Genomic DNA, 26,754 nt, shown 5'->3' with positions numbered 1-26,754 from the left:
ACCCCTCACATTTTGAAATGTACCGACATCATTGCTTTGTTGAACAACACCTTCCTGCACCACCATTGGGAATTCCTGCTTCCAATGTCCCACGCCCCCGCTTGTGTGACATGGTGACACGTTTTTCTTCCCTTGCAGATCATTTTGAACCACAACAGTATTCAAGTCTGGACCACGGTTCACAAAACCTCCTCATCCTCGACCTCTCGGTTGAACCTGAAACATTCCATTTCCATGCAGTTGCTGCTGTACCATCTGTTGTATACCGTTTCCCTGCATCTCTGCTTGCGCAGCCTTAATCTGCATCACCATCACCTTCTCTTTCAACTTTCTCTGTTTCAGTTCAATCTCGTCACTACAGTATTTCGCATACTGCAACATCTCATCAATTGGCTTCGCTTGCCAACAGATCAAATGATTCTTAATCATCTGGCTAATCTCTGGTCTCAGCCCTTCAACAAACCTGAACACAAGATGATTCATGTCTTTCGGTTCTTTGACCTCAGTGCCACTATAGTGTTTGAATGCCTTCAACAACCTCTCATAGTAAGCATGTATCGACTCTTTGGCTTCCTGTGATGTTCGATCAATTTTCTGCCAATCTGTCACCTTCGGCAACACTTTTTGCTTCAAAAACTCAATCACTTTGTGATAATACCTCATCACCTCTGCAGATGGTGGTCCGGTAATCTTATCCCTTGCCGGCTCCTCTGTCGGCCAATCTACACCTCTCTTGCACTCAAGCCATAAATCAGGTGGAACTATAATCTCAAACAGGGTATTCAAGTCCTCCCAGACATTTCTCAAGCTTCACAAACCTGTCCGTCTGTTGGTACCATTCTATCGGCTTCTCCCTCAACCTGGGATAATCATTTGTGAATGACAGGATGTCACCCCTGGACCACGGTACATGGATTAGAACCCCTCCAGCCGTTTCTCTCATTGGTAACATTTTTATTGTCCCCGTGTCAGGTACGGCTTTAACCTGCTTTGGTTCCGAACCGTCACCTTTCTCTTTATCTCTCTTCTTTGCCCACCTACCTTCCCACTTCTCTAATGCTCCCCAAATTTGAGCATTCTGCAGTATCTCTTTAAGATGTGCATTCATTCCAGTAGATCTCATATGTTCAAAGTCTTTAGGCTTGAAGTCTAACCTATAGCTTCTTTTCTGATGCTTGGTACTTTCAATGTCTATGCCATATTTATCCACCAGTTTTGCTAACCTCTGATACACCTTGCTCACATCTCTGGTTATTTTAGGTCACAGATACCTTAATTCTGCTTCCATGTATGACTCTAATCTGATCACCCCCATTGTCCCTTTCACTAGTACGGTGGCTTCTACACCCAGTCTCACAAAATTCAGGTATTCATCCCTCTCTGATCTCTCTGCTGTCACTGTAGTAGTCTGCGGAGTGTTGAGCTTACCTAACCACTCGTTCAATTGTTGCGCTGTTAAGCCTTGCAACAAAATATTTCCAGACTGCACCATTGGTGTCTGTGTCGTATTTGTACTCATTACCTGTGGGGTTAGTGTCCCCAATCCTGTTTGCCTCATCGTCTCCAAAGGAACCCCAATCGGACTGAAGTCTAACAAGGACCTAGATCCTTCTCCTGTCTGTTCTCTTGGTGTCATTCCTTGGGAAGTTCCTGTGAACTCTCCTCTTATTGCCTCTTGGGTCATTATTGTAGGAAAGTACCATCTTGCCTAGCATGTTACCCCCATAATTCACTGTATATATGTTGTTTTAGTGAATGTGTCACTGGGACCCTGCCAGCCAGGGCCCCAGTGCTCATAAGTGTGCCCTGTATGTGTTCCCTGTGTGATGACTAACTGTCTCACTGAGGCTCTGCTAACCAGAACCTCAGTGGTTATGCTCTCTCTGCTTTCCAAATTGTCACTAACAGGCTAGTGACCAAATTTACCAATTCACATTGGCATACTGGAACACCCTTATAATTCCCTAGTATATGGTACTGAGGTACCCAGGGTATAGGGATTCCAGGAGATCCCTATGGGCTGCAGCATTTCTTTTGCCACCCATAGGGAGCTCTGACAATTCTTACACAGGCCTGCCACTGCAGCCTGAGTGAAATAACGTCCACGTTATTTCACAGCCATTTACCACTGCACTTAAGTGACTTATAAGTCACCTATATGTCTAAGCTTCACCTGGTGAAGGTTGGGTGCTAAGTTACTTAGTGTGTGGACACCCTGGCACTAGCCAAGGTGCCCCCACATCGTTCAGGGCAAGTTCCCCGGACTTTGTGAGTGCGGGATACCATTACCGTCGTGCACTATACATAGGTCACTACCTATGTATAGCGTCACAATGGTAACTACGAACATGGCCATGTAATATGTCTAAGATCATGGAATTGTCACCCCAATGCCATTCTGGCATTGGGGAGACAATTCCATGATCCCCCGAGTCTCTAGCACAGACCCGGGTACTGCCAAACTGACTTTCCCGGGGTTTCACTGCAGCTGCTGCTGCTGCCAACCCCTCAGACAGGTTTCTGCCCTCCTGGGGTCCAGCCAGGCCTGTCCCAGGAAGGCAGAACAAAGGACTTCCTCAGAGAGAGGGTGTTACACCCTCTCCCTTTGGAAAAAGGTGTCAGGGCTGGGGAGGAGTAGCCTCCCCCAGCCTCTGGAAATGCTTTGATGGGCACAGATGGTGCCCATCTCTGCATAAGCCAGTCTACACCGGTTCAGGGATCCCCCAGCCCTGCTCTGGGGCAAAACTGGACAAAGGAAAGGGGAGTGACCACTCCCCTGACCTGCACCTCCCAGGGGAGGTGCCCAGAGCTCCTCCAGTGTGCTCCAGACCTCTGCCATCTTGGAAACAGAGGTGCTGCTGGCACACTGGACTGCTCTGAGTGGCCAGTGCCAGCAGGTGACGTCAGAGACTCCTTCTGATAGGCTCTTACCTGTGTTGCTAGCCTATCCTCCTTCCTAGGTAGCCAAACCTCCTTTCCTGGCTATTTAGGGTCTCTGCTTTGGGGAATTCTGTAGATAACGAATGCAAGAGCTCATCAGAGTTCCTCTGCATCTCTCTCTTCACCTTCTGCCAAAGGATCCACCGCTGACTGCTCAGGACGCCTGCAAAACCGCCACAAAGTAGCAAAGACGACTACTGCAACCTTGTATCACTGATCCTGCCGCTTTCTCGCCTGTTTCCTGGTGGTGCATGCTCTAGGGGTAGCCTGCCTCCTTCTTGCACCAGGAGCTCTGAAGAAATCTCCCGTGGGACGATGGAATCCTCCCCCTGCAACCGCAGGCAACAAAAGACTGCATCACCGGTCCTCTGGGTCCCCTCTCAGCACGACGAGCGTGGTCCCTGGAACTCAGCAACTCTGTCCAAGTGACTCCCACTGTCCAGTGACTCTTCAGTCCAAGTTTGGTGGAGGTAAGTCCTTGCCTCCCCACTCTAGACTGCCTTACTGGGTACCACATGATTTGCAGCTGCTTCGGCTTCTGTGCACTCTTCCAGGATTTCCTTCGTGCACAGCCAAGCCTGGGTCCCCAACACTCTAACCTGCAGTGCACAACCTTCTGAGTTGTCCTCCGATGTCGTGGGACTCCCTTTTTTGTCTTCGGGTGAGCTCTGGTTCACCCCTCTTCCAAGTGCCTGTTCCGGTACTTCTGTGGGTGCTGCCTGCTTCTGTGAGGGCTCCCTGACTTTCTGGGTGCCCCCTCTGTCTCCTCATCCAAGTGGCGATATCCTGGTCCCTCCTGGGCCACAGCAGCATCCAAAAACCCTAACTGCAACCCTTGCAGCTAGCGAGGCTTTTTTGCGGTCTTTCTGCGTGGGAACACCTCTGCAAGCTTCTTCACGACGTGGGACATCAATCCTCCAAAGGGGAAGTTCCTAGTCCTCTTCGTTCTTGCAGAATCCACAGCTTCTACCATCCAGTGGCAGCTTCTTTGCACCCCCAGCTGGCATTTCCTGGGCATCTGCCCACTCTCGACACTGTCGCGACTCTTGGACTTGGTCCCCTTATTCCACAGGTACTCTCGTCCGGAAATCCACTTTGGTTGCATTGCTGGTGTTGGTCTTCCTTGCATATTTCCCCTATCACGACTTCTGTGTTCTCTGAGGACTATAGGTGCACTTTACACCTACTTTTCAGGGTCTTGGGGTGGGCTATTTTTCTTACAGTCCCAGTGACCCTCTACAAGCTCACATAGGTTTGGGGTCCATTCGTGGTTCGCATTCCACTTTTGGAGTATATGGTTTGTGTTGCCCCTATACCTATGTGCTCCTATTGCAATCTACTGTAACTTTACATTTCTTGCATTACTTTCTTTTGCTATTACTGCATATTTTTGGTATTGTGTACATACATCTTGTGTATATTTGGCATCCTCATACTGAGGGTACTCACTGAGATACTTTTGGCATATTGTCATAAAAATAAAGTACCTTTATTTTTAGTATATCTGTGTATTGTGTTTTCTTATGATATTGTGCATATGACACCAGTGGTATAGTAGGAGCTTTGCATGTCTCCTAGTTCAGCCTAAGCTGCTCTGCTATAGCTACCTTCTATCAGCCTAAGCTGCTAGAAACACCTCTTCTATACTGATAAGGGATAACTGGACCTGGTACAGAGTGTAAGTACCCCTTGGTACCCACTACAAGCCAGGCCAGCCTCCTACAATTATCCCTTGATCACACACGCCAGGCTTACCTTGCGCATACGGCGGTACTGGTGGACCAACAGTAATTGGCAATGATATAGCAGCTGGTGACTGCCCAAGTCCCAAACCCTGTGGAGCATTAACTCCCATAGCTTGATTCATCATAGGTGCTGTAGCTACTGATTGCAATCCTGCAACTGAATTATAACTCGGGACCACCTGTTGCTGCGGCTGGGGCAGCAATTGTGGCTCAATCTGTACTAACTTCGATCTTGTGTATACTGTATCAGGTGGCACAATCAGACTCGTTGTCTCTAATACTGGAACATCAGGATAAAGCCTCTGAATCTGTGGTGGCTGCAACTGTATCTGTGTGTCTAGCGCAGTGGGTACACTGACACCATTTTGTATCAAAACTGTATCACTTGTCTGCCCTGTATTTGAGATTCCCTTACTCTGTGCCGGGTCTTCGGAACTCACACTAGTGTTCTGCACGTTATCATTTATAGCATATGGTGGCAGGCGATCATGTAACAACTGATTAAGAAACTCTTCATCGTCTGAATCGTCTGCGTCTGCCCAAGACCTCTGAGTCTCTTTTTGCTTTCTAGAGCCCTTGTCTATCTTACAAGTAGCTTTCTTTCCCTCTGTCTCATCTTCTTGTGTTATTGCCGGGAACATTTTACCGTCAACTACTCCTCTTCTCCACATCCTGGTCTCGTTATCCCATCTAACCTCAGCTAAAGTCTTTTCTGCTCTTTTCATTCTCCTTTCAAATTTCTGCTGTCTTTGTTGTATGGCCGTCAATTCCCAGATTGATAATGCTTCATACTGAGCTGCTCTCGGAGGTGGTTTTTGCACACTTAACATCATTCGCAAATTTTCCAAAATTCTTACATTAAATGTTCCATATTCAGGAAACGCTAAACATCCCTCCTTCTCTGTCAATTTGCACCATTGCTTTATGCAAAGACATGGCGCCACTCCCTTCTCCTCAATTACGATATAAGCTGGAGTACCCTCAGGCGGAGTAGACTCCCCTATACTCGCTGTAATATATGTGTCTCCCCTCAAAGCACTCTTTAAAGCCTTGAAAAACTTCATTTTCACGTCTTTTAATTTATTTAAAATCTAATCAAGAAGTGACTATAATTCTCAGAACACTCTTCACCCACTTTCCTCAACCTATTGCCTCTCACGGACGGCTGCCAATCCGTGCGCGACCCCTCTCGGCAACTGACCTATCCCAGCGCGGCACCACTGACATCACACTCACGCACACACTACGGCTGACAAAGTCTTGCGGCTTGTTCTCCTCACACATAAACTAATGCAGAATATTGCAAGCACCTTTAACAACAAAAATCCAAATTTGCTGGTTTACTACAGGAAGGATAACACAATCGCTTCAGAACTTTACAGAGATTTCACTTGAAGCCTCGGCCGCTACTCTCTCCTTCTCAGCTCCCTCACTCGCTAGCAGAATTTGACCCGCAAATCCTACTCTCGACTTGTCAATGGTCCGTTCTAGTGCACTTTAGAACTTGCCAAATCTCCATCGAAGGTTTCACTCACACAATTTGACTCAAACCCGACTTGTCAACCACACCCGATTGACCTATTAAACCGCACAAATTACAACATAAACCCAAGTGTCTCCTACACTTGTCAATATACTCCGGAGTCTTAGACCACGACGGGTCCGTACATCACCAACAACCACGTTTATAATTTTTGAGCACAAAGCACCACACTCACGTGAAGTTCGCCGACTTCCCTTCTCATGCTTCGGAGTACGCCCACTCCTACTAAAACAACATTACCTGGCCTAAATCCACACAAACTTTACAATTCACCTGCAATATGCATAAGCTGAGCAAGCGCAAATTCTACATAATACATACTAAAACACCGGGAACATACCCTCACTTAGGCAGGCTCAGAGATTCCGGGAAAGTCATGGGGAATTTTAGAAACACATCATACCTCCAATTTGCATTATTCTGAAAAAAACACCTGAAAACAATGGTCCCTCGTCCAAGGGCCCCAAAGGGCCTAAACCGTCGCTCTGCTACCAGAACTAATAATGCGTCCCTTTATGACTAATTGATTCACTTTGGTACTCGTTTTAGGCCAATGAATCTTTTGACCCTGTTTGAAGACACCTTAGGACGAGATAGCTAATCAACATGTTAATCAACAAATCAATAATGACATCAATATTTACTAAAATAAGACAATTCAGATTAGTCAAATACATTAATAAGACTCAGAAACCACCATGACCTTTCAATCATGAATAACCACACCAGTTTAGTAAGAATTTGTGATATTTGTTCCCTATTGATTACAATTCTACTAGTAAGTTTATTAATCTCAAAACCAAGAAACACATTAGCATAGTCACAATATGGCAACTCTGATAAGATTTCATCAAAGCAAGAATCACGAATATTAGAACATACCACGACGCCAACATAGGTTTTCTTTAGCAGAGTATCATTAACACATTATTCAACAAAGCATAGATTCAGTCATTTATCTATTTGCGTCTGTTTAGTGAACCCCCTTAACTAACCTCAAATTAACATTGGCATGTTGGACTTCATGCAAAATAATTTAGTAACATCAATTTAGAAAACATCTAGCTATGGTCTCTGTCAAAAGAAGCAGTTGGTACCTAGAAAGGAAAAGCAAACAGACAATCACAATTTCATTGTCACATAGTTACCCTCCGTATTGGGTCAGCATAGAGATACAGTCTTCATCCTCAGGACATCAGTTGATTCGCCATCAGCCAGGAATTCAGCAAATCCGGTCAAGGGTAAAAGTTACTTCCCTCATAAGGAGGTAAAGTATAAACGAACAATCTAAGGCTAAGGATGGTTTTAAGAACCAAACAGCAAAGTCTCTATGCAGAGTGACAAAGTGTCTGGGTCATAGCAAATCTGCAATAGCATCTCCCTAACTCTCATCTAATGGCCCTCCGTTCTCCTAGTCTCCTCTAGTTCCTGGTATCCAGGGTTTTTATCCCTTTTTCGTTGTACAGTCCCCTAATTCTCTATTGGTTGAGGGTTTGCACCCCACTATCCCCATCCAAAAGGTTACCAGTTATCTCATCACATTTGTCACCCCATAACAGTTCTCACTTAGTTTATTGATCCTTTTGATTGACGTCTTCAGTGGGTAGAATGTCCGGTATGATTTCATACTCTCGTGGTCCTCTTTGCATCTTTAGTCAGTGGTTCCATTGTCTGTACCGGTTCAGGCAACCTTGGACCTGCGAGTAGTCTACACTGTTGCATTCAGCAAGAATGTTTCACTGAGCAAGTCGAATTTCATGAGAACATATCTACTACTGTTACATTCACCTTCTAGCTCTTGGAAAAAACACGAGTTCATGTCCGTCAGCAAGTCAGCACACTGCATGTTAGAAAAACACATTTAATATGAAACCAGGCAGCTTAGGCCTTGACTCATGCTAACTAAAGCCTAATGATTTATTAGCAGAACTTTAACATATAACTTTTCATATTAGTGCAAAATCATACTTTAACATAGCATTTTAATATTATTTGTCCGTCTCATTAGTTCCCGTATATATTGGTGGCTACTCCCCGTGGGCACATTTCAACCATGCTTTTAGCAAAAACGTATTCATACATTTTCTATGCTGCATTAGTATACATTAGTTCGCAGACATTTCATATTCATTTCTAAGTGTATATGCTACGCTCTCTCAGTTATCTCAGGAGGGTGAATTTAGGTCTTTTTGTTTTGTTGCGCAGAAGTAGTACTCTCGGACAGTTGACTTCTCAGTTGAAGCGATGCAGAACTGAGCATACACAATCCATATAGTTGCAGAGCTGTAGGCACTAAAGAAAGAAATGTAAAAATTGCATGCTATAAACAGCTTGTGTTATTTTTAGGTCTCCCAATAATCTAGAGATGGATACTAGTTTTGTTTCCCACCCTGCATGTCATATGAAAGATATTTGGGTCATATTACCTTGCCCCAAGACCAACTCTCGGACAGAAAATATCCTGATTGCAATCAAGATTGCGTTGTTTGAGCACCTTGGTAGAGGGAACAGTCATCGCTCTAACTCAGTTCAAGCAGGTCTGGCCTGGCAGTATGGGACTCAGGGGAACCCTCCTAGAGTGAGGACCAGAGAGCTGCATTTAGCAGCGGGTCAATGGAGAGGTGGTTGAACACAAACACTGCACCTGGTCAGAACTTTATGGGCTACTATGAACACATTTTCTAGAGCTGCATTCATAGGCGCTGGAAGAAGGGGTGCTGGGTGGGCTGCAGCACCCCCAGACATATGCAGCATTTCACAAGGTGAAGGATCAATAAAGATGTCTTTAAACTTTGTGTTTATCTTGTCACATAGGCTGTGTATTGAAAGACAAAGGTGAGATGTCAGGCTATGTCTTCAGACAAATTGATGCTTGTTCCAAAACTCGTGTAAAAATAAACACTGTTTACTTTTATTTCTCTGACTACAAAGTGAAAGTGATCTAGGTGACAATCCTGCTGGGGTACAAGAAACAAATGGAAAGGTTGTCTGATGTCAGTTTTTTCCCTAACACACAACATTTAGATTTATCTTTTGCCCTAGATAGTTTTATCAGTAAAACTGCATGTCTATGCAAATTTAGTGGCCATTTAAATGGAAAATGTACTCTCTGTAAACCACAGTGCGCTACGACACCAGTACTGCAAACTGCAGCACAAGCTACATGCCACACCCTTACCATCATCCACTAAATGGCACATTTATTTCACTTGTTTTTTTGTATGATACTATGACTTTGGTGATATAACATTGAATGGTGCCACCCCACTCAGAACATTGTTTCGGCACCACTGCTCGCTTTAGCCTGCAGTCTACCACTAGATTCAAAGACCTCAGATCATCTGTCGTGGAAGAAACAGCCTCGGTTTTTGCCTGCATTCCTCCAAATGCAAGATCATCAGGACAAAAACATACAAAGTTAGGCCCAATCACTTTTAACTACTAATTGTTTATCAAGAAACGTACAGATGGAAGCTTGTAAGAGGTATGTGGTGGAAATCTCATTCTTCTGAAGAATACGAAAAACATGGGCCTCTGCTATCTAACGGCAAAGAACCAGTGCCCACCCATACCCATACATGGTTACAAGCTCTGCAGCTGGTCAGGGGAGATGAGTTGAGAAAGGTTCCTGTAGCTAGGTATATACATAGAAAATGAGCGACAATGAATATGAAAATAGAGCCATTGTGTGGTTAGAAATTGAGTCTCTAGTTGTCAGAGGTATACACCCTTGTCCAAGTTGGAACCACAATTCTAGTCAGGGCAAGTCATAATACAATCCAAATTATCCTGTGTTCACCCTCTGGTAGCTTGGCACAGAGCAGGCGGCATTACTTAGAAGGCAATGTGTAAAGTATTTGTGCAATAACTCATACAGTAACACAGTGAAAACACCATAAATAGTACCCCACAACAGTTTAGGAAAATAGGTAATGTTTACCTGAATAAAATAAGACAAAAATGACAGAAATCCAATTTGTACAAGTCAAGATGTCACTTTTTAAAGGTTTAAATGAGTCTCAATCCTTAATCAATGGTTGTATCCTTGTAACACACAATAACTATGATGCGTCAAAAATAACTATTCACAGGGCCATGGAGAAGGAGATGCATCAAAATATAAGGTGTTGCGTCAGATTTTCTGGCACGCCACAGACAATGCATTATTTCTTTCCACGCTACAAGGTGATGCACCGATTACACAAGCCCAGCCTTGGCTCAGATGAGATGTGTTGAAAAATAAGGCTCTGCTTCAGATTTTTCGGTACAGCATCGATGCTGCATTGTTTCTTTCCACGCTACAAGGGAATGCGTTGATTTACAGGATTTCAGCCTTGGTGCCTCACTACGATGCAGAGATATTTTGACACCCAGGGACGATGTGTTGAAAATCTTTGATGTGCTAGTAAAAAGGAGCAGGCACTGTGTTGATCCAGTAGACAATGCAGTGATGTTTCAGCTGTGAGGCAGTCATTGTGTCGATTTCTGCAGGTGTTGCTTTGATTTTCTGACACACAGGGATTGTCTTCCCTTCCGTGAAGTCTTTTTGACCCAGAGACTTTAGAACAGGAGGTAAGCTCAATCCAAGCCCTTGGAGAGCACTTGTGGGAAAGGCAGAGTCCTTCCAGCAGAGACAGGGGACAGCAGGCAGCAGGCAGCAGGTAGCAAGGCAACACGCAGGGCAGCATTCCTTCTCAGCAAAGATGAGTCCTTTGGGCAGGCAGTCCTTCTGACAGAGTACAGGTGTAGATCCAGAAGTGTCTGATTTGATGGGGTCAGAGACTCAGTATATATACCCATAGGTGACTTTGAAGTGGGGGAAACTTCAAAGAGTAGTTTTGAAGTGTACAAGTTCCCTTTTCAACCCAGTCCTATCTGCCAGGATCCCTGTGGTGGGGTTTAAGTCATTTGTGTGGTGTCAGGCTACTGGCCTTTGAAGTGTGAGATATGAAATCCAACTTCACTAGTATGCAGGATTTCCCATTACCATTCTGGCCACACTAAACATGACAGGGCTATTCCTTTCAGATCAGAATCTACCACTCAAAAGTATATCAGGGTAGCTGTAATGCTGGCCTATTAGAGGAGCAGGCCTCACAGTAGAGGAAAATGAATTTGTGTGTTTTCCATTACCAGGATATGTAAAACACATAAGTACGCGTCTTGCCTTTTATTTACATAGCACCCTGCCACATGGGTTACCTAGGGCCCACCTTAGGGGTGACCTATATGTAGAAAAAGAGGAGTTTAAGGCTTGGCAAGTAGTTCTAAATTCTAGGTCGAAGTGGCAGTGAAACAGCACACACAGGCCTTGCAATGGCAGGCCTGAGACATGGTTAAGGGGCTACTTATGTGGGTTGCACAATCAGTGCTGCAGCCCCACAAGTAGCTTTTAATTTACAGGCCCTTAGCACATGTAAAACACTTTACTGGGAACTTGCACATAAATTAAATATGCCAATTGGGTATGAGCCAATGTTACCATGTTTTTAGGGAGAAAGCACATGCACTTTAGCACTAGTTAGTAGTGGTAAGGTGCCCAGAGTCCTAAGACCAACAAAAATGAGGTCACAAATGTGGAGGGTACACTGTCCGACAAACTCCTGGTTTGCCCGTTCTGCAACCATCATTTCTCTGCTGGTGGAGACTCTGCTGGCTTTGCCAGTGGAAACTTCAGACTGACGTCCATTTTGAAATCAGAATATCTAAGTATCTCCCACGGTCTGACATTGTGAGGTGCGTTTTTTGGGCTAGACCTTCATTGAAAGATGTGGTCAGAAGTAGGAAAACACAGAAATGACTTTTTAGGTGCTGCGAGAAGAGCCCAGCATGTCAGGAATATTTGGGTCAGATGTACAAAAATTTAATTTCGCATTTCTTAAATTGCGACTTACTAGAAATTGCTATTTAAGAATTGTAAAATGCTATGTACAGATAGCGATTTCTATTAAGTAGGGATCACTATTAGGATAGTGATTCAAACTAAGTAGGAGTAGCCATTAGGAAATCAGTATTAAGAGTTCCCATTGCATTTTAGTCAATGGGCTGGTTATACATTATCTAAATAGCCATTTATTATTAAGAAATCACTATTTAGGAAATGCAAAGCCAGGGATGGCAAAGGGCAAAAGGCCCCCCTAAGTGCACTTCAAAAATAGGGGTGCACCTGTACAGCGCAAATATGACAAAGGGGCTTGTGTGCTCTATTGCAATTAAAAAAAGGCACTTTGGGGTCCTTTTTAAAAATTGTGCCTGGTTACCATTGACTTCAAGACGGTGGTAAGTGCATCTCCTAATTGTTTAAGTCGCATTTAGGAAATGCTATGTACATCTGAATAGGAAACACAAATAGGGAATTCCTATTCATGATTTCCTATTCTGGGAATTGCAGATTGTGATTTCTGCATGGTTTTCTACAAGGTATAAATCACAATTTGCTATTCTTAAGGGCCTTTGTACATAAGCAAAGGCCATTGTGCATATCTTTACAGCCCAAAATACTGATTTGGACCTTTAAGAAATGCAAAAGTGCTTTACACCTCTGGCCCAGAGTTCTTTGCCACGCAGGTCAGGTGGATATTTTAAAATATGCTGGATTGTAGTCCTTCTGCTGTCCTCGAGGAATGGAGTAGGACCCTTCAGGGTCTACATTAGTCCAAAAGGCCATTAAGGACGTCATGAATGATGTAAAAGTGCATTCATTGCAGAAACAAGCATATGACATTGACATTACTTGTGGTGATAATCATTGTACAATAGCCTACTTAACAAAAGAGTACTCTTAGACCAAAAAGTTTCAGTACATGTCTGGAAAGATAATGGCACAGAATATAAAGAAGAATACTTGGGGACTAAAATAATAATTTAATTATTTCTAATATATGAAAGTGGAGTCTGCAGTGCTGGACATTGGCATAGGAATATATGAACGTTTGGCCATCAATGAAGTTTTTTTGCAGTGCTTATCACTTTTGCATACTTGATGAATTCTCTCTTAAAAGTAAGGCCTTGCACTTTTCTGTATTTCCACAGGCAGAGTGGATTGGGATATGTCAGCACCATGGCTCGACTTGGAGGCATTGTGGCACCCATGGTGAAGATAACCAGCGAATATTACCCATTCCTGCCACTTATCATCTACGGTGGTGCTGCGATGACATCAGGAATCATAGCCTGCTTCCTACCGGAAACCCTTAATGAGGCCTTGCCAGACACCATTGAGGAAGTTGAGAACAAGTTAGTACTGCATTGACTGCTATTTATACCACCAAGCCATTCCCTCCCACCTCCTAATGGTCTCAGACAGTTTAAACCTTATGCCATGGATCATTTAGTAAAGTCAAGGATGGATGATCATACATTGGAGTTTATTCAGCTTTAGGTCACTGGGGCCTCAATTATTTGATTGATCCACTTAGGGACTGTGTCCGGAGGACTGTTGCCAAAGTTGGTTAGAAATCAATGACTTTTTGGTAAAAAGGTTGTTCAAGAGTCAGGCTATTTTTCACTGGGAATCACTGGGTGCCATTAGTTAGGGAATAAGGAGAAACGAGCATATCATAGATGTAGTTTTATTCTTGAGTGGAGGGGTCAAAGGGATGCATGTCAATGGCGATGCCTCTTCATGTAAGAAGATGGTGCAAGAAAAATGTCTTTATGGACCGATGTGGAGGGTGCAAAGGAAATTGGGTCTTATACTGGATAAAAGTGTATAACTTTCTCGCTGTATGTAAAACTATTCCTTAATAAACAGAAGATATAAATATTCAGGGGCATATTTATACTCCGTTTGCGCCGAATTTGCGTGGTTTTTTTCGACGCAAATTTGACGCAAAACTGACTCCATATTTATACTTTGGTGTTAGACGCGTCTAGCGCCAAAGTTCATGGAGTTAGCGTCATTTTTTTGCGTGAACACCTTCATTGCGTTAATGATATGCAAGGTAGGCGTTCCCGTCTTAAAAAATGACTCCGATGCATATGCGTCGTATTTATACTCCCGGGCAAAAATGACGCCCGGGAGTGGGCGGGTCTAAAAAACCTGCATTAGCGCCGGATTTTAGCGCCTGGGTCAGGGCAGGCGTTAAGGGACCTGTGGGCTCAGAATGAGCCCAGAGGTGCCCTCCCATGCCCCCAGGGACACCCCCTGCCACCCTTGCCCACCCCAGGAGGACACCCAAGGATGGAGGGACCCACCCCAGGTACATTAAGGTAAGTTCAGGTAAGTATTTTATTTTTATTTTTTGTGGCATAGGGGGGCCTGATTTGTGCCCCCCTACATGTCACTATGCCCAATGACCATGCCCAGGGGACAGAAGTCCCCTGGGCATGGCCATTGGGCAAGAGGGCATGACTCCTGTCTTTGCTAAGACAGGAGTCCTTTCAATGGGGGTTGGGCGTCGTAAAAAAATGGCGCAAATCGGGTTGAGGCGATTTTTTTGCCTCAGCCTGACTTGCACCATTTGTGGACGCCCATACGCCATTTTCCCCCTACGCCGGCGCTGCCTGGTGTACGTTTTTTTAACGCACACCAGACAGCGCCGGCGGCTAACGCCGGCTAACGTCATTGAATAAATACGGCGCCCGCATGGCGCTTCAGAATGGCATTAGCCGGCGCAAAATTTTTGGGCGCAAAACTGCGTTAGCGCAGTTTTGCGTCAAAAAGTATAAATATGGCCCTCAGTGTTTAATAAGTTTCACTTTGATCCAGCAGTGAAGGAGACATTTCCCCATTGGAAAAAAAAGTAATTAATTGGAACTTAAAATAGCTGTTAGTGGGGAATACGAATTGTTGAACACAGCTGACAGGTACGAGAAAGATCCTTTCCATAGTTTACAGTAAAACAATGAGAACAAAGGATTGAAGGTCAATATATCATCTCCAAAAATATTGTGTGGCATAAATAATAAGCTTTAAATATTGTTTGCAAAAGATATCATCCCATTTGGGTTTAGACTTCCTATTATTATCTCCGAAGGGCAATATTTTTGTAAAGTTTGGCTGCAATATTTTTGTCAGATGATATTGTGACAGTTATATTCAGGGACCACGCTGGATGCCAAAGCATTGTTTTGGTCCGTCAAATCTGGCTACCTGCTACTACATTCACTTTGAATAGCTTTCACTCACAGTTTGGTAATGTAGATGCAATCTGTGTAAAAAAAAATGATTTTCAACTATGCATTTCAGTTGTGCCACATTTGAAGCTTAGACATATATTTAATACAGTGCAGTGACTATGCCGTATTAACAGGAGAGATTGCACCCTATTGGTTGTCTGGTTCACCAGGTGAAAACTAAACCTTACTGTGGACAGTGTTCAGAAGACCAAGGTTTATCTCATGATATCTGGGTTTAAATTAAACCACAAGTATTTTGAGGGAGTTTTAAAGGCAACGTGGAATATTTGGTCTCTGACATCAGTGTAAGGATTTTCCGGTGAAAGGGTGGGTACGGGGAGACTCAGTCATACTGAGTGTTAGAGTGCAATGTTGAATGAGAGATCCGAGAAGGTAAAAAGATTTTAAACGGTCGTTGATACAGCTGTGTACCAATGAGCAGTCCCTTTTTGGGATTATAAGAGGCCTCTGAAATCCAGGCAAGCGGTGTTGATAAGAGGTTTTCTGTGTGGACCAGTGAAGTTGACTAAGCAGTTGGAATATTCTCCTTAGGATGTATAGTGCCAGGCATTTGCTTGAATATGATGGGAATGGGGCGAGACACTGCATATTTGTGTATCAATGCTAACTAAATGACAGAGACTTTTGAGATAATGACTATGCTTTGGGACGTTTGGTTGTCAAAAGGGACTGAGATTGTTGCTGGGTGAGGGCTGCTGGTGTAAACCGGGAAGAAATAGAGAGGGTGTCACAATGTAGCTGGTTAGGAGAAGAAATATGTGACTTTGGTTTTAAGGAAGGATGTAGCATGAAACAGTGCTGAGCCATTCACTGAGGAAGGGCCATTTTAGTTGTGATAACGTTCTGCATTTACAGGGAGAGTGTGAAGGAGAACAAGAAAATGAGTGTGTAGTCTCTGAATAGATGAAAAGAGAAGTAAAAAGAGGGCATGATGATGTTAAACATATTGTTACTGAGATGAGACAGGATAACAGGATTTCTGAAGAGAGCAAATGAACAAGACAAAGGTATAGGTGGGGAATTGTCTGAGCACCAGTAAGTGGTAAATGACAGGTTGGCTAGAGAATAGAAAAACTGGAAAGAACAGTGGAAACTTAGAAGGGCTTCTTGGCCAACTATGCCAGAACCAGAAGGTAGATCAAAGTGGTTAAGATTTGAGCAGAAGCAACAGTAGACTGCTGACATGAGCAAATCTGTCAAATGCATGTAAATTATTTTAGTGCTCTTCATTTTAATGTAAGCTGAAAGGTAAAACGTATGGCCTCTGCAATATATTTTCAGTGTTTAGCGCAACTGTGAAGTGGTGGGTTACTAGAGCTTAAATGGATAAAAAGGTACAGCACCCAGAAGACAAAGGCAAAAGGAGGTAGAAAAAGCTGAAAGGTGAATATTGTGACAGTGGGGTCTCCCTGAGAGGAAGAAAAATAAAAACGAATGCAAAAAACGTAAAACAAAGAGTGAAGGTCTATTGTGCAATAAAATTAACCCACTAACCTGTAGTGAAAATGGAGAAAAGCAAACAAGCCCATACCTGCTTTAATGAAAAACAATCACCATGTTGTTTTGTCAGCTTGGTGAGCTCCATTTCTAGGGAAAAATTATTGAGAAACTGATTCAGTGACAGACAGGGTCATCCTAACTTTAGGATCCTTTAATAAAATAGTGGTGTGTTTCAGAGGGAAATAAGTAACAGTTTTTTCCAAATTTGACTTGGTCAACTACGAACAGATTGAGGGAAAGTTTATGGAGTTGAAACTGAAGTATTCACCACTTTAATCATTTGCAAAGACAAGTATGCATTTTTGTGTGTAGGATCTTGTTGGTAGAGCCATCAATGGTGGCAGCTGGGGGACGTGGTCTGGCCAGCCCACAAGATGGCTGTCACTTCGTGGGGCTCCACGGAGCAGGAGAATTAATCCTATAGTTATCCTGGCCCAGGAGTCATATGCTGCAAGAACAAGGTGGCAGCGAGGCCGGGCATCCGGGAGAAACAAGAGTAGAATCAGAATCACTTGGAGAGCGAAAACCCTGAAGGACCAGTGGAGGTGTGGGCCCAGCTGTGTGATGCTGGCCTCCTCCGGCACTGTCCCTGAGTCGCTGTTAGGGGTGCAGTGTAGCGGGGTGGCCTTGGCACCCACCCACGGTAGGAGAGAGCACAAACATCCACTGGGGCCAGAAGGCGGCTGAGAATGCGCAGAGGCCCAGTGCTGGGCCTGGCCGTGAGGAGGGCTGCAGCGCTGGGACATAGGGCGGGCACTGCAGGAGTCAGGGCCTGCCCCTGGGGTGCGGCCTGGGCCTGGGCCGTCTGAGTGGCAGGCGAGGACTGCAGGGTATGGGGGACACAGTCACCCCATGCCCAGTCAGCCCCTGGGAGCCAGAGGAGGAAGGCCAACTGTCATAGTGCCGGGAGCAGAGTTAGAGCTCCTGGCGAGAGGAGAAGCACCACCGGCGGGCAGAAGTTCGGTGCATCTTGTTGGAGGTCTCCCTGACCTGTGCTGGGGACTCCTGCAGGTGTCATCCCAGAGCCGCAATGGTGAGTGCATTGGCCTGGGGTGATGGGCACACCCCTGGCAGCGAACTAGTGGAGGCTGTGACGAGGGCTGCACAGTATGGCTGGTGGCACTGGTGTGCAGGAACTGAGCGCCGAGCTTGGGTGGGTGGGGCCCTGCTGTCCAGGGGTCCTGCTGCCCGGCCAAAAGGCAGCTGGTCCCGAGAGGTAGGAGGTAGGAGAGAATAGGAGGCCCTCCCGGTGGAGAGAGTCCTGGTGTGCATGAGGGCCTGGAGGCATGTGGGCCCATGGCATCGGCTAGGTGTGTGGAATCTTCGCAGGTGTGATACAATGTTGAAGCCGCCCAGACTCTACAGTAGGAAGCATACTGGAATATCCTTGGGAACTGGAACCATTCCTGCTGGCATTACGGGAGCGAGGACTGTGCTAGATAGGTGGGTTGGCACTTGGACGGAGTGGAGAGCAAGAACCACAACTGGAGAGTGCAGAACCTGGGCATGCTGATGACTCACAGAGGGCACTGTAAACCCGCAGAGGCAAACAGCGGGTGGCACGGTGCATCGGGATTAGCGATGGTAGTCGCATCAGTAGTGCCCTGTGGCGATTGTAACATTAGAAATGCTTCTGGACACACAGTAGCTTTCTGCTTGACACCCAGGAGTGAGACCACCCGAAGCTGAACCGACAGTATGGGGAAGGCAGATTGCAGACAAGCCAAACTCTATTTTGAGAGCAAGAGGAAAGCTGGGCAGCCGGGTAGACTGGCAGAGGAGGCGGGGGATGTAGACCAACTTCAGGAAGGGGAGGTACAGTCATCCTCAATTAAGGCTATGTTTCTGGACCTCAAGCAGAGCCTTGCTGTGTTGATGGTAAATTAGACCACCTCACTGATCTCATGGACCATATGAAGGACAGGGTAGATAACCATGATACTCTTCTGGATCAGGTGGAGTCCCGTACATTGGACTTGAAGGAGGACGGTGTGCAGAGGATGAGCACCTGCTTCAGATGGGGTGAGTGCTTGAGTTAATCCATAGCAAAAATAAAGACCTCGAAACCCGTTCTTAGCAGAATAATCTCCGCATCCTGGGGGTACCCAAATCAACGGACACGAGTCGCAAGGAAGACTATGTGAAGACTATGTTGACAGCGCTTTTTCCAGATGAACTCTCCCCGGTGCTGGAGCAGTGGAGCAGGCTCATAGATCATTGGTCCCTAGACTAACCCCGCTCAACCCATCATAGCATTCCTGCTAAATTATAGAGACTGAGACTCAGTACTACGATTGGCCCGTGACGGTAGGCCCATCTTATATAACAATAATATACTAAGCATTTTCCAGGGCTATACCCCTGGCGTGCAGGCGGCGCTCAGGGCGTTTCTGCTGGTAAAGTGCACCCTGAATCAAACAGAAGCAAAATACTCACTAATCTGCCAAGCTGAGGATCCAGCATAATGGCAAACTGCATTTCTTCACTGATCGGAAGCAGGCCACAAAGTTTTGTCAAACCCTCCCAAAGAAAGTGCACCTGGTTCGAGCACCTGTCAATGAAGAAGACCAGGACCACCTAAGTGACAATGACTAAGCAATAAATTTATTGTCGCACAGGTGTTGAAATGCTGGAGGGCCCCAGGGCCTGAAGCGATGTGTGTTATGCCTCTCTCCAGGGAAACTCTTGGCCCGATCAGTTTATCTTGGTGTTGGATCTCCTGCCCTCCCACCCACTTTGGGGGTGGGCCTTGGATGAGTTCAAGAAAACGGTTATACCCTTGGGGTTGGGGGTTGCACACAGGTCTGTTTAGGGTTGGGAGGGGTAGTCTGGCCCCATTGGGGGCCTGACGTGGGTGGGCCAGGATATGTTGGGTAGAAGTTTTGTAATTGCTTCATTGTTGTTCTTTACATCCCTTTTCCCTGTCTTCGCACTCAGAATCAGTAGGCATACCATGGAGGAGGCTGCTGCTTATGCAAGATGTGGGTAGTTGTATGAAAGACCACAGCAACCATGCTACAGTGAGATGTATGTCTTGGAATGTAAGGAGTCTGAATGATACGTGCAAAAATCGCATACCTACACCGTCATGCAATCGATGTCTGCATGCTGCAGGAAGTCCACTTAACTGCTGAAACAAGATCGCGGCTGCGAGCGGGCTGAATGGGGTAGTGTCATATTGAAGCGTACTCTGGGTATGCACACGGGGTGGCGATAACTATAAGCAAGGGCTGCCGTGGGGCACTGGAAGGTGCTCTGTGACCCTAATGGCCGCTATGTAATGTTGTCAGGAATTCTCTATGACTGTCCCTTTCGGTTGTTATCACTATATGGCCCCAACACGGATGATCCAGAGTTTTTTGTGGAGGCTTGGCTCCTGGTGTGTTCCCTGAGATCTGGGACCCTGCTATGGGGCGGTGATTTTAACATGGTGTTCAACCCCACCTCAGACCAGTACAGCTGGGCACAACCCCCACATCAGGCAACGGCAAAGGTTTTTACTGACATAATGACAGAACATGCTTTGATAGATATTTGGCATGCAAGGCATGGGCAGGGAGGGCACCTGCATTAACACAGTACATGACAGCTGGTCGCGCATAGATATGTGGCATGGGACTAGAGATGTAGAGCTCTGGACGGCAGAGATTGAGCACTTGCCACTGACATTATCGGATCACTCCCTGGTGTTCCTTGAGCTATTGATATCTGGGAATATCCGTCAGGATTTCACTTGGCGCCTCCCTAGTGGAGCACTGCATGATCAGGCACTCAGGGAAGAAGTTCAGGAGGCAATTGTGGACTATTTTTCACATAATCAAGGCTCTGTATCCTCCCCAGTGTGCTCTGGGAAGCCTTTAAGGCAGTGATTTGTGGGCTATGCCTTGCCGAGCAGCATGGGGTGCTTTGCGTGCTGTGCCGAGAGTTGGCTGACTTGGAGTCCCAACTTATATCCCTGGAGCATAGTTACTGTGAGAGTATGGATGGCACTCTACTGGGAGAGGCAAAAGACAAGATGTCACAGTATGAGGAAGCAGCACAGCATGAAGTTTGTTTTTTGGGGAAGGAGGCGACAGTGCGGCGTTATGGGGAGTATGAGAGAGCTGGGAAGGTTCTTGCTGCAATGTTGTGAAAACCCAGGCAGGTGATTACACTGTTGAACTTAAAGTCGCGGGGGAGCACTTTGTCGGAACAGTGGAAGTGCAAAGAATTATGAAGGATTTTTATGTCTCCCTATACTCCGGATCGGAGTCGCCAGACCCTGTGCAGTACACTGAATATTTTGATACCATCAGTCTGCTATGGCTGGAGGGTGCACACAGACAAACCTTAGAGTCCCCCTTTTCGGTGGAGGATATCACTCGGGTCATCCGTGATCTACCAAGTGATAAGGCACCGGGTCTGGTGGGCTCACAGTGGCTATTTATAGGGAGTATGCTGAACTATTAGCACCTCACCAGCTAGAAATGTACGTGGCTTCCCTGGAGGGGGGCATACCTCCCCCTTCGCTCTGTGAAGCCCTCATATACACTGTACTGAAGCCCGGGAGGGACCCCTGTTTATGTGATTCATACAGACCGTTGTCACTCATAAATTTTGACAATAATATTTTGGCAAAGCTGATTACATACAGTCTGCAGCCATTACTATCAACTATAGTGCTCTCAGCTGAGTCGGGATTCGTGCCGGGCCGCTCAACCCTGTATAATTTGCCCACATTTTTTGCGATGGCCTGGATAGTAAACTAGGAGAGCCACGTTGCAGTGATTTTCTTGCATGCCATGAAGGCCTTTGATTCTCTTGCTTGGTCTTGCCTATTTGCTCTTCTCGAGCGGTTGGGGCTGGCCCTCGAGTCATCCAGTTCATCTAACAGCCAGATTGAGAATCAATGGATGCATTACCGAACCCTACTGGGTCTCGAGGGGCACTAGGCAAGGATGCTCCCTTTCACCGTTGCTGTTCGCAGTGGCAATGGAGCTGCTGCAAGCGTGTGTCTGGCAGCATCACAACAGTCGGGGCTGGCGTTCCTGCAGCATTATATTCTAGTATTGATGTACGCTGATGATGTTACCCTGTATATGCCAGACCCAAATGTTCATTTATACCCCATTATAGAAGTATTCGCTCGATTTGGTCGTCTCTCCAGCATCACAATAAATTGGGCCAAGTCAGTAATCTTCCCATTGATGGATGTTACAACCCCACACCTTGTGGAATACCCTCTGCATTGGGTGTCTGAACCGGTTCCATACTTAAGGATGTGGCTGAGCAGACATAAATGAGGTTCGGGCTGAAAATTACGGCAGGGTGATCACATGGCTGGAGGACAAGGTCATGGCCTGGCATTCTCTCCCTCTCTCACTAGCTGGTCGAATAGCGATCACCAAGATGGTAATATTGCCCACATTTTTGTATTTATTCATTAGTATTTCTCTCACACTAATAGCCACTTTCAAGAAGCGACTTCGCTCCCTACTAATTCCGCTGGTTTGGGTGGGCAAGCAGCCCAAGATCATGTGGGAAATGCTGACTCAATCCTTTGAAATGAGAGGGTTAGCAGCCCCTGACCTGGAGCTTCATCACAATTCTGCTCAGGCATATCATGCTTACTTCTGTCTCCACCTGATTAGCACTCGCTCCTGAACATGATTCCATATGGCTGCGCATGCTCTCCAAGGAGTTATACTGTCCTCCGGGGGGTACCCATGGGGACATTGATACAGTGGTATGCACAGCCCTGGCCTGGCAGGCGCTATTTCAAAGTACAGGTGCCCCCACGTTATATGCCCCCTCAATGCCTATATGAGACCACACAGGATTACAGCTGGCAGGGGGCGTTGAGGTTCGCATTTGCCTTTGCATCATGCAGTTGACTACTATGGGATCACTGTATCCGAATGGCCAATTTATTTCTCAGGAGGCCATGCTCCACGAACCCTATACCGCACTGCACTGCCTGACGTCAGATTAGAGCAGCGGTATGTGCGGGGAGCCCTGACTTCCCCTCCGCAGCACAGACATTTCAAGCGCTTAAGCTGTTATACACGGCCCAACACCCCGGAGGCTAGTTACCAGTTTGTACGCTATCATGCAGATCACCGCTCCCTCTACGAGACCTAGGGCCAGGTTACAATGGGAATCAGATTTAGATGTGCCCCTCCCGGATGACGTCTGGCGGTTCTGCTGCGCTCATATGCATGACCTCTCTGCTAATTACAGGTTACGATTAATAGATTTCAAGTTCATAAATCGTATATACCACACCCTGCAGCGACTCTGGCATATGGGACTGTGAGCAGATGCAAGGTGCCCTAGGTATTCGATATCGGATGCACACTTTCTGCACTCTGCTTTTGGTTGCAGCAGGATACAGGACCTTTGGCAGGAGGTGTTGGACGTGATTGGCGATATGACTGGCCTGGCAATCCAGCACACCCCCTTAGTTGCACTCTTAGGGTATGTAAAGGATATAGAGCCTGCGCTAAGGAAGCTAGTAGGCTTGTTGCTTGCATTGGTGAAGCGTAGAGTTGCAATGTGCTGGGGAGAAATCATGTAAATGTGGAAAAAATACTAAAACATAGAAAATAACAATATTTGAAAAAAAGTTTATAATGCTGTCATTGCAATTTTCATGTAAGAAGGTATATTTCTCCAAAAGTAATGACATTGATCTTGCATTGCTTTTGAAAGTATAATGTGTGCTTCAGTTTACTACCAAGACAGAAACTCAGAGTGTCTGTGGTCAAAGTGTAGCAGCTGTATATCCATGATTTAGCAAGGGCAGCAAGGCCAATGCTAAGAAACAAAACACAACAGGGATCAATGTAAGATCAGCAATTAGAAGAACAAGATTGAAACCCAGAATGTCTGCACCTAATTACATAAAACAATCTTGTGACTGAAGTTGATGCCTTATTCACAACATTGATAACACTCTGACTATGCTCAAATTCCCTGACAATACAATCTATTATGAATATCATAAAATCTGAATAAAGTTTAAAAATATTCATTACTAAGTTAGATCTAGTTAATACTAAACACATAATTGCAGTATCCAGTCCCCTTTCAGTCTGAAAGCAGTTGAGGTACTTGGATTCTTATGTTAGGTAGAAGCAGATGTGGCATGTCACATGTTTTAAATGCTCAAACAAAAACCATGTCTAGATTATTTTTTACTGTTAAAGTCACTGAGGTAGTGATTGACACAAGTAGCACGACATAAAGCATGAGGTACAGATCCTAGGAAAAGCATAAGAGAGTCCCAGGGGTATGTAGCTTAGGTATGCTTAAAACGTGTCTAGGAAGATCAGATTCAGTCTGGATTTTCAGGCTACTGGCATAGGAAACATTTACTTGCTATTAATATTAATGCACTCATTTACATAGTTTACAGGTATCCTGACAATATATGACAGATCCAACACTCTGGGATCTTTATTGGTCACTTCTAGTTTAGCACCACTCTAAGATGTTTTCTAAGCAGGAGGGATCAGTGTCTGGCATGGGGGCTGGTGATCAGAAAGAAATGATTTGAAGACTTGACTGACTCACTAGCTAATCAGCACTTTTAATATCAGTATTATCACTTACCTGTTTTTCTTTGTTTTTTCTCTCCTCCAAGAATAAAAAAGATCAAGACATTGAGCAACAATGGGATGACAGAGAAAATCTTGCTCCAGGATGCTGTGAGCACTACTTGTTGATCGCCATATTTCTGACCTGATGCTCTATGGGAAGAAACTCAGCATCTATAAGGGATAATCGGAAATACTGGAGGACACTTAAGATTCATGATCAAGGGATGAGAGGGTGTACAGAGAATGTTGCCATCCATTTTGGACTATTGCTGGGAGGAAAGGCCTTCTTCTTACAGATGGGGTTCACAAAATAAAATGCAAGAGTATTTTATTGAACCATAGTGAAATGTTGCTTTCCACCTGTGGCATAAGAGAAGCACCTCTATTAAGTTTTCTAGATTATCTAGAACACAGCCCAGAATTAGGCTTTCTAACCCCTTGACACTAAGAACATTGTCATTGCAGCAACTCAAGACAGAAAGCCAATTCTACCACAACTACTCCACAACTCATTGAGAAATATTTGAGTGAGATGTGTTTAAGGTAATGATCACTCATAGTAGACATCACAGGGATAGATGGTGAAATTCCAACAATGAGGCTTTATGTTTAATATAATAGCAAAGTCTGCTATTTCTGCCTGTGCTGGTGGTGGGGCTGGTAAGGTAAGCTCAGAAGTAAAGACTGTATGTGTCTTGTTAGTCTTCAGCAAGAGTAAGTGATGCAGTTTGCCATGGCCTGTCTCGTCTGTGTCATCTGGCACTAAGTTCCAGTCTAACCTTTTACTCCCTGTGGTTATCTTATATGGTATTATTTAATTGTTGTTGGATCTTTCAGAATAAACAATTAGAAGAAATTTGTCTGATGCCTTTTTAGTTATTTTCATTTTGTGACACTGTGTCCAGTGAACAATAATAACTGAGATATGTATTTATCAGCTTTCCATGCAGCTTTGTTCACAACCCATTACCAATTATTTAGAACAGAACAGTCAACTCAGAATAAATACTGTGAATACATTCTTGCAGACTTGATTATCAGGTTGCAAAGACAAATTACATAAAATAAATTATCATTAATATTAATCACTCCCATTTACATCTGAAAGATGAACATGTGTTACCTAAAAGGAGGATGCGTAAAAGACAAAAAACAAAATAACTATAACACCTCGTAGTAGGCTGAATTGGGAAATTGTGTTACTTGTAAACAACTCAGGACTAATTTTCAATCCAGCCTGTGAGTCTGCTAGGGCAATGGTGTAAATTACTCTGTTGCCCTGGTGGAAGGACTGCTCACCGGATTTATAACTGACCACCAGGGAGGTGGTCCTTTATTAAAGAACTGCCAGGAGCAGATGTGATGGCAGTACATGTCAATGCATTTTACTCTCTGCTACAGGGCTGCATCAGCCCTGTAGCACAGAGTATTTCATTTTTGTTTTCATGACAGAGAGAGAGTAGTCTCCACCATGATTAACCCTAAGGTCTACCTGCATGTAAATGCACTGGGCGGACCACTATATTGGCAGGGAGGGAACTCCGTCGACATTGCAATAGAGTACCCTCTCTATCAATATATAAAAAAGCCCCTCAAACTGATAGCATTGTCAATGATTGTTCTCTATGGCTTGCTTCCCTATTAAATAAAACAAATATAGCATAACATTCTAATGACCTCCATGAATTCACTGTCTGGTGATTGCTCAAAGCTTAATTGTGAAATTATGCTTAGATATAGGATGATGAATGATGCTGTTTAGAGGTCACAAAGACATAGCCATCTGAAGATTTTCCATATTGGCTCAGAAAGTTTATGAGCCGAAGGAATTGACAAGATTCTAGTAAATAAAATGAGGCCAAGTACAGGGATGTGAGCAAGATACCTTCAAAGAGTGTGATCTTACAATAATGGAGAGATAAATGAAACTCCACTGACATGTAGACATCATGTGGTGTGGAGATTAGGGAAACTTTGGTGAACTGCATGAGGCATATGATCTAAGGGAGGAGTGATACTGAGCTGTGCATCCCCATTGAAGGGTATAAGGCAAGCAATGTGAGAAATTAATGCTACCCCATTAAAGTTTCAATCAAGAAGAACAGCTAGTTTATGTATTTCTGAGTCAAATTTTCCATTGGCTGTTCCGTGATGTTCAATTGTATGCATAAAGTTCATGATTTGTTCCAGGAGGAGAATGTGCCATACATCTTAGGGTAATAACACTAGTATGCATTTTTCTTTCACTACACAAACATGAAGATCATCAAGGGACATAGATGTGGATTTAAGTACAGTAAATCTC

At 44.8% G+C, this 26,754-nt stretch overlaps 1 protein-coding gene across 1 annotated transcript in view; it reads left to right on the top strand.

Annotated features, from left to right (window-relative positions):
- LOC138260003 (solute carrier family 22 member 6-A-like) overlaps positions 1–25,281 on the top strand; it is a 692,998-nt gene extending 667,717 nt beyond the window's left edge. The window contains exons 9-10 of the mRNA XM_069208050.1: positions 13,261–13,464; positions 24,494–25,281. Of these exons, the coding sequence (XP_069064151.1) occupies positions 13,261–13,464; positions 24,494–24,575 (286 nt within the window). The 3' untranslated portion in view covers positions 24,576–25,281. The remainder of the gene's footprint in view (positions 1–13,260; positions 13,465–24,493) is intronic.
- The last annotated feature ends 1,473 nt before the right edge of the window (positions 25,282–26,754 follow it).

This window comes from Pleurodeles waltl, chromosome 9 (genome assembly GCF_031143425.1).
Source record: "Pleurodeles waltl isolate 20211129_DDA chromosome 9, aPleWal1.hap1.20221129, whole genome shotgun sequence".
In the NCBI taxonomy this organism is placed as follows: domain Eukaryota; kingdom Metazoa; phylum Chordata; class Amphibia; order Caudata; family Salamandridae; genus Pleurodeles; species Pleurodeles waltl.
This window is presented reverse-complemented; position numbering and strand designations above follow the sequence as displayed.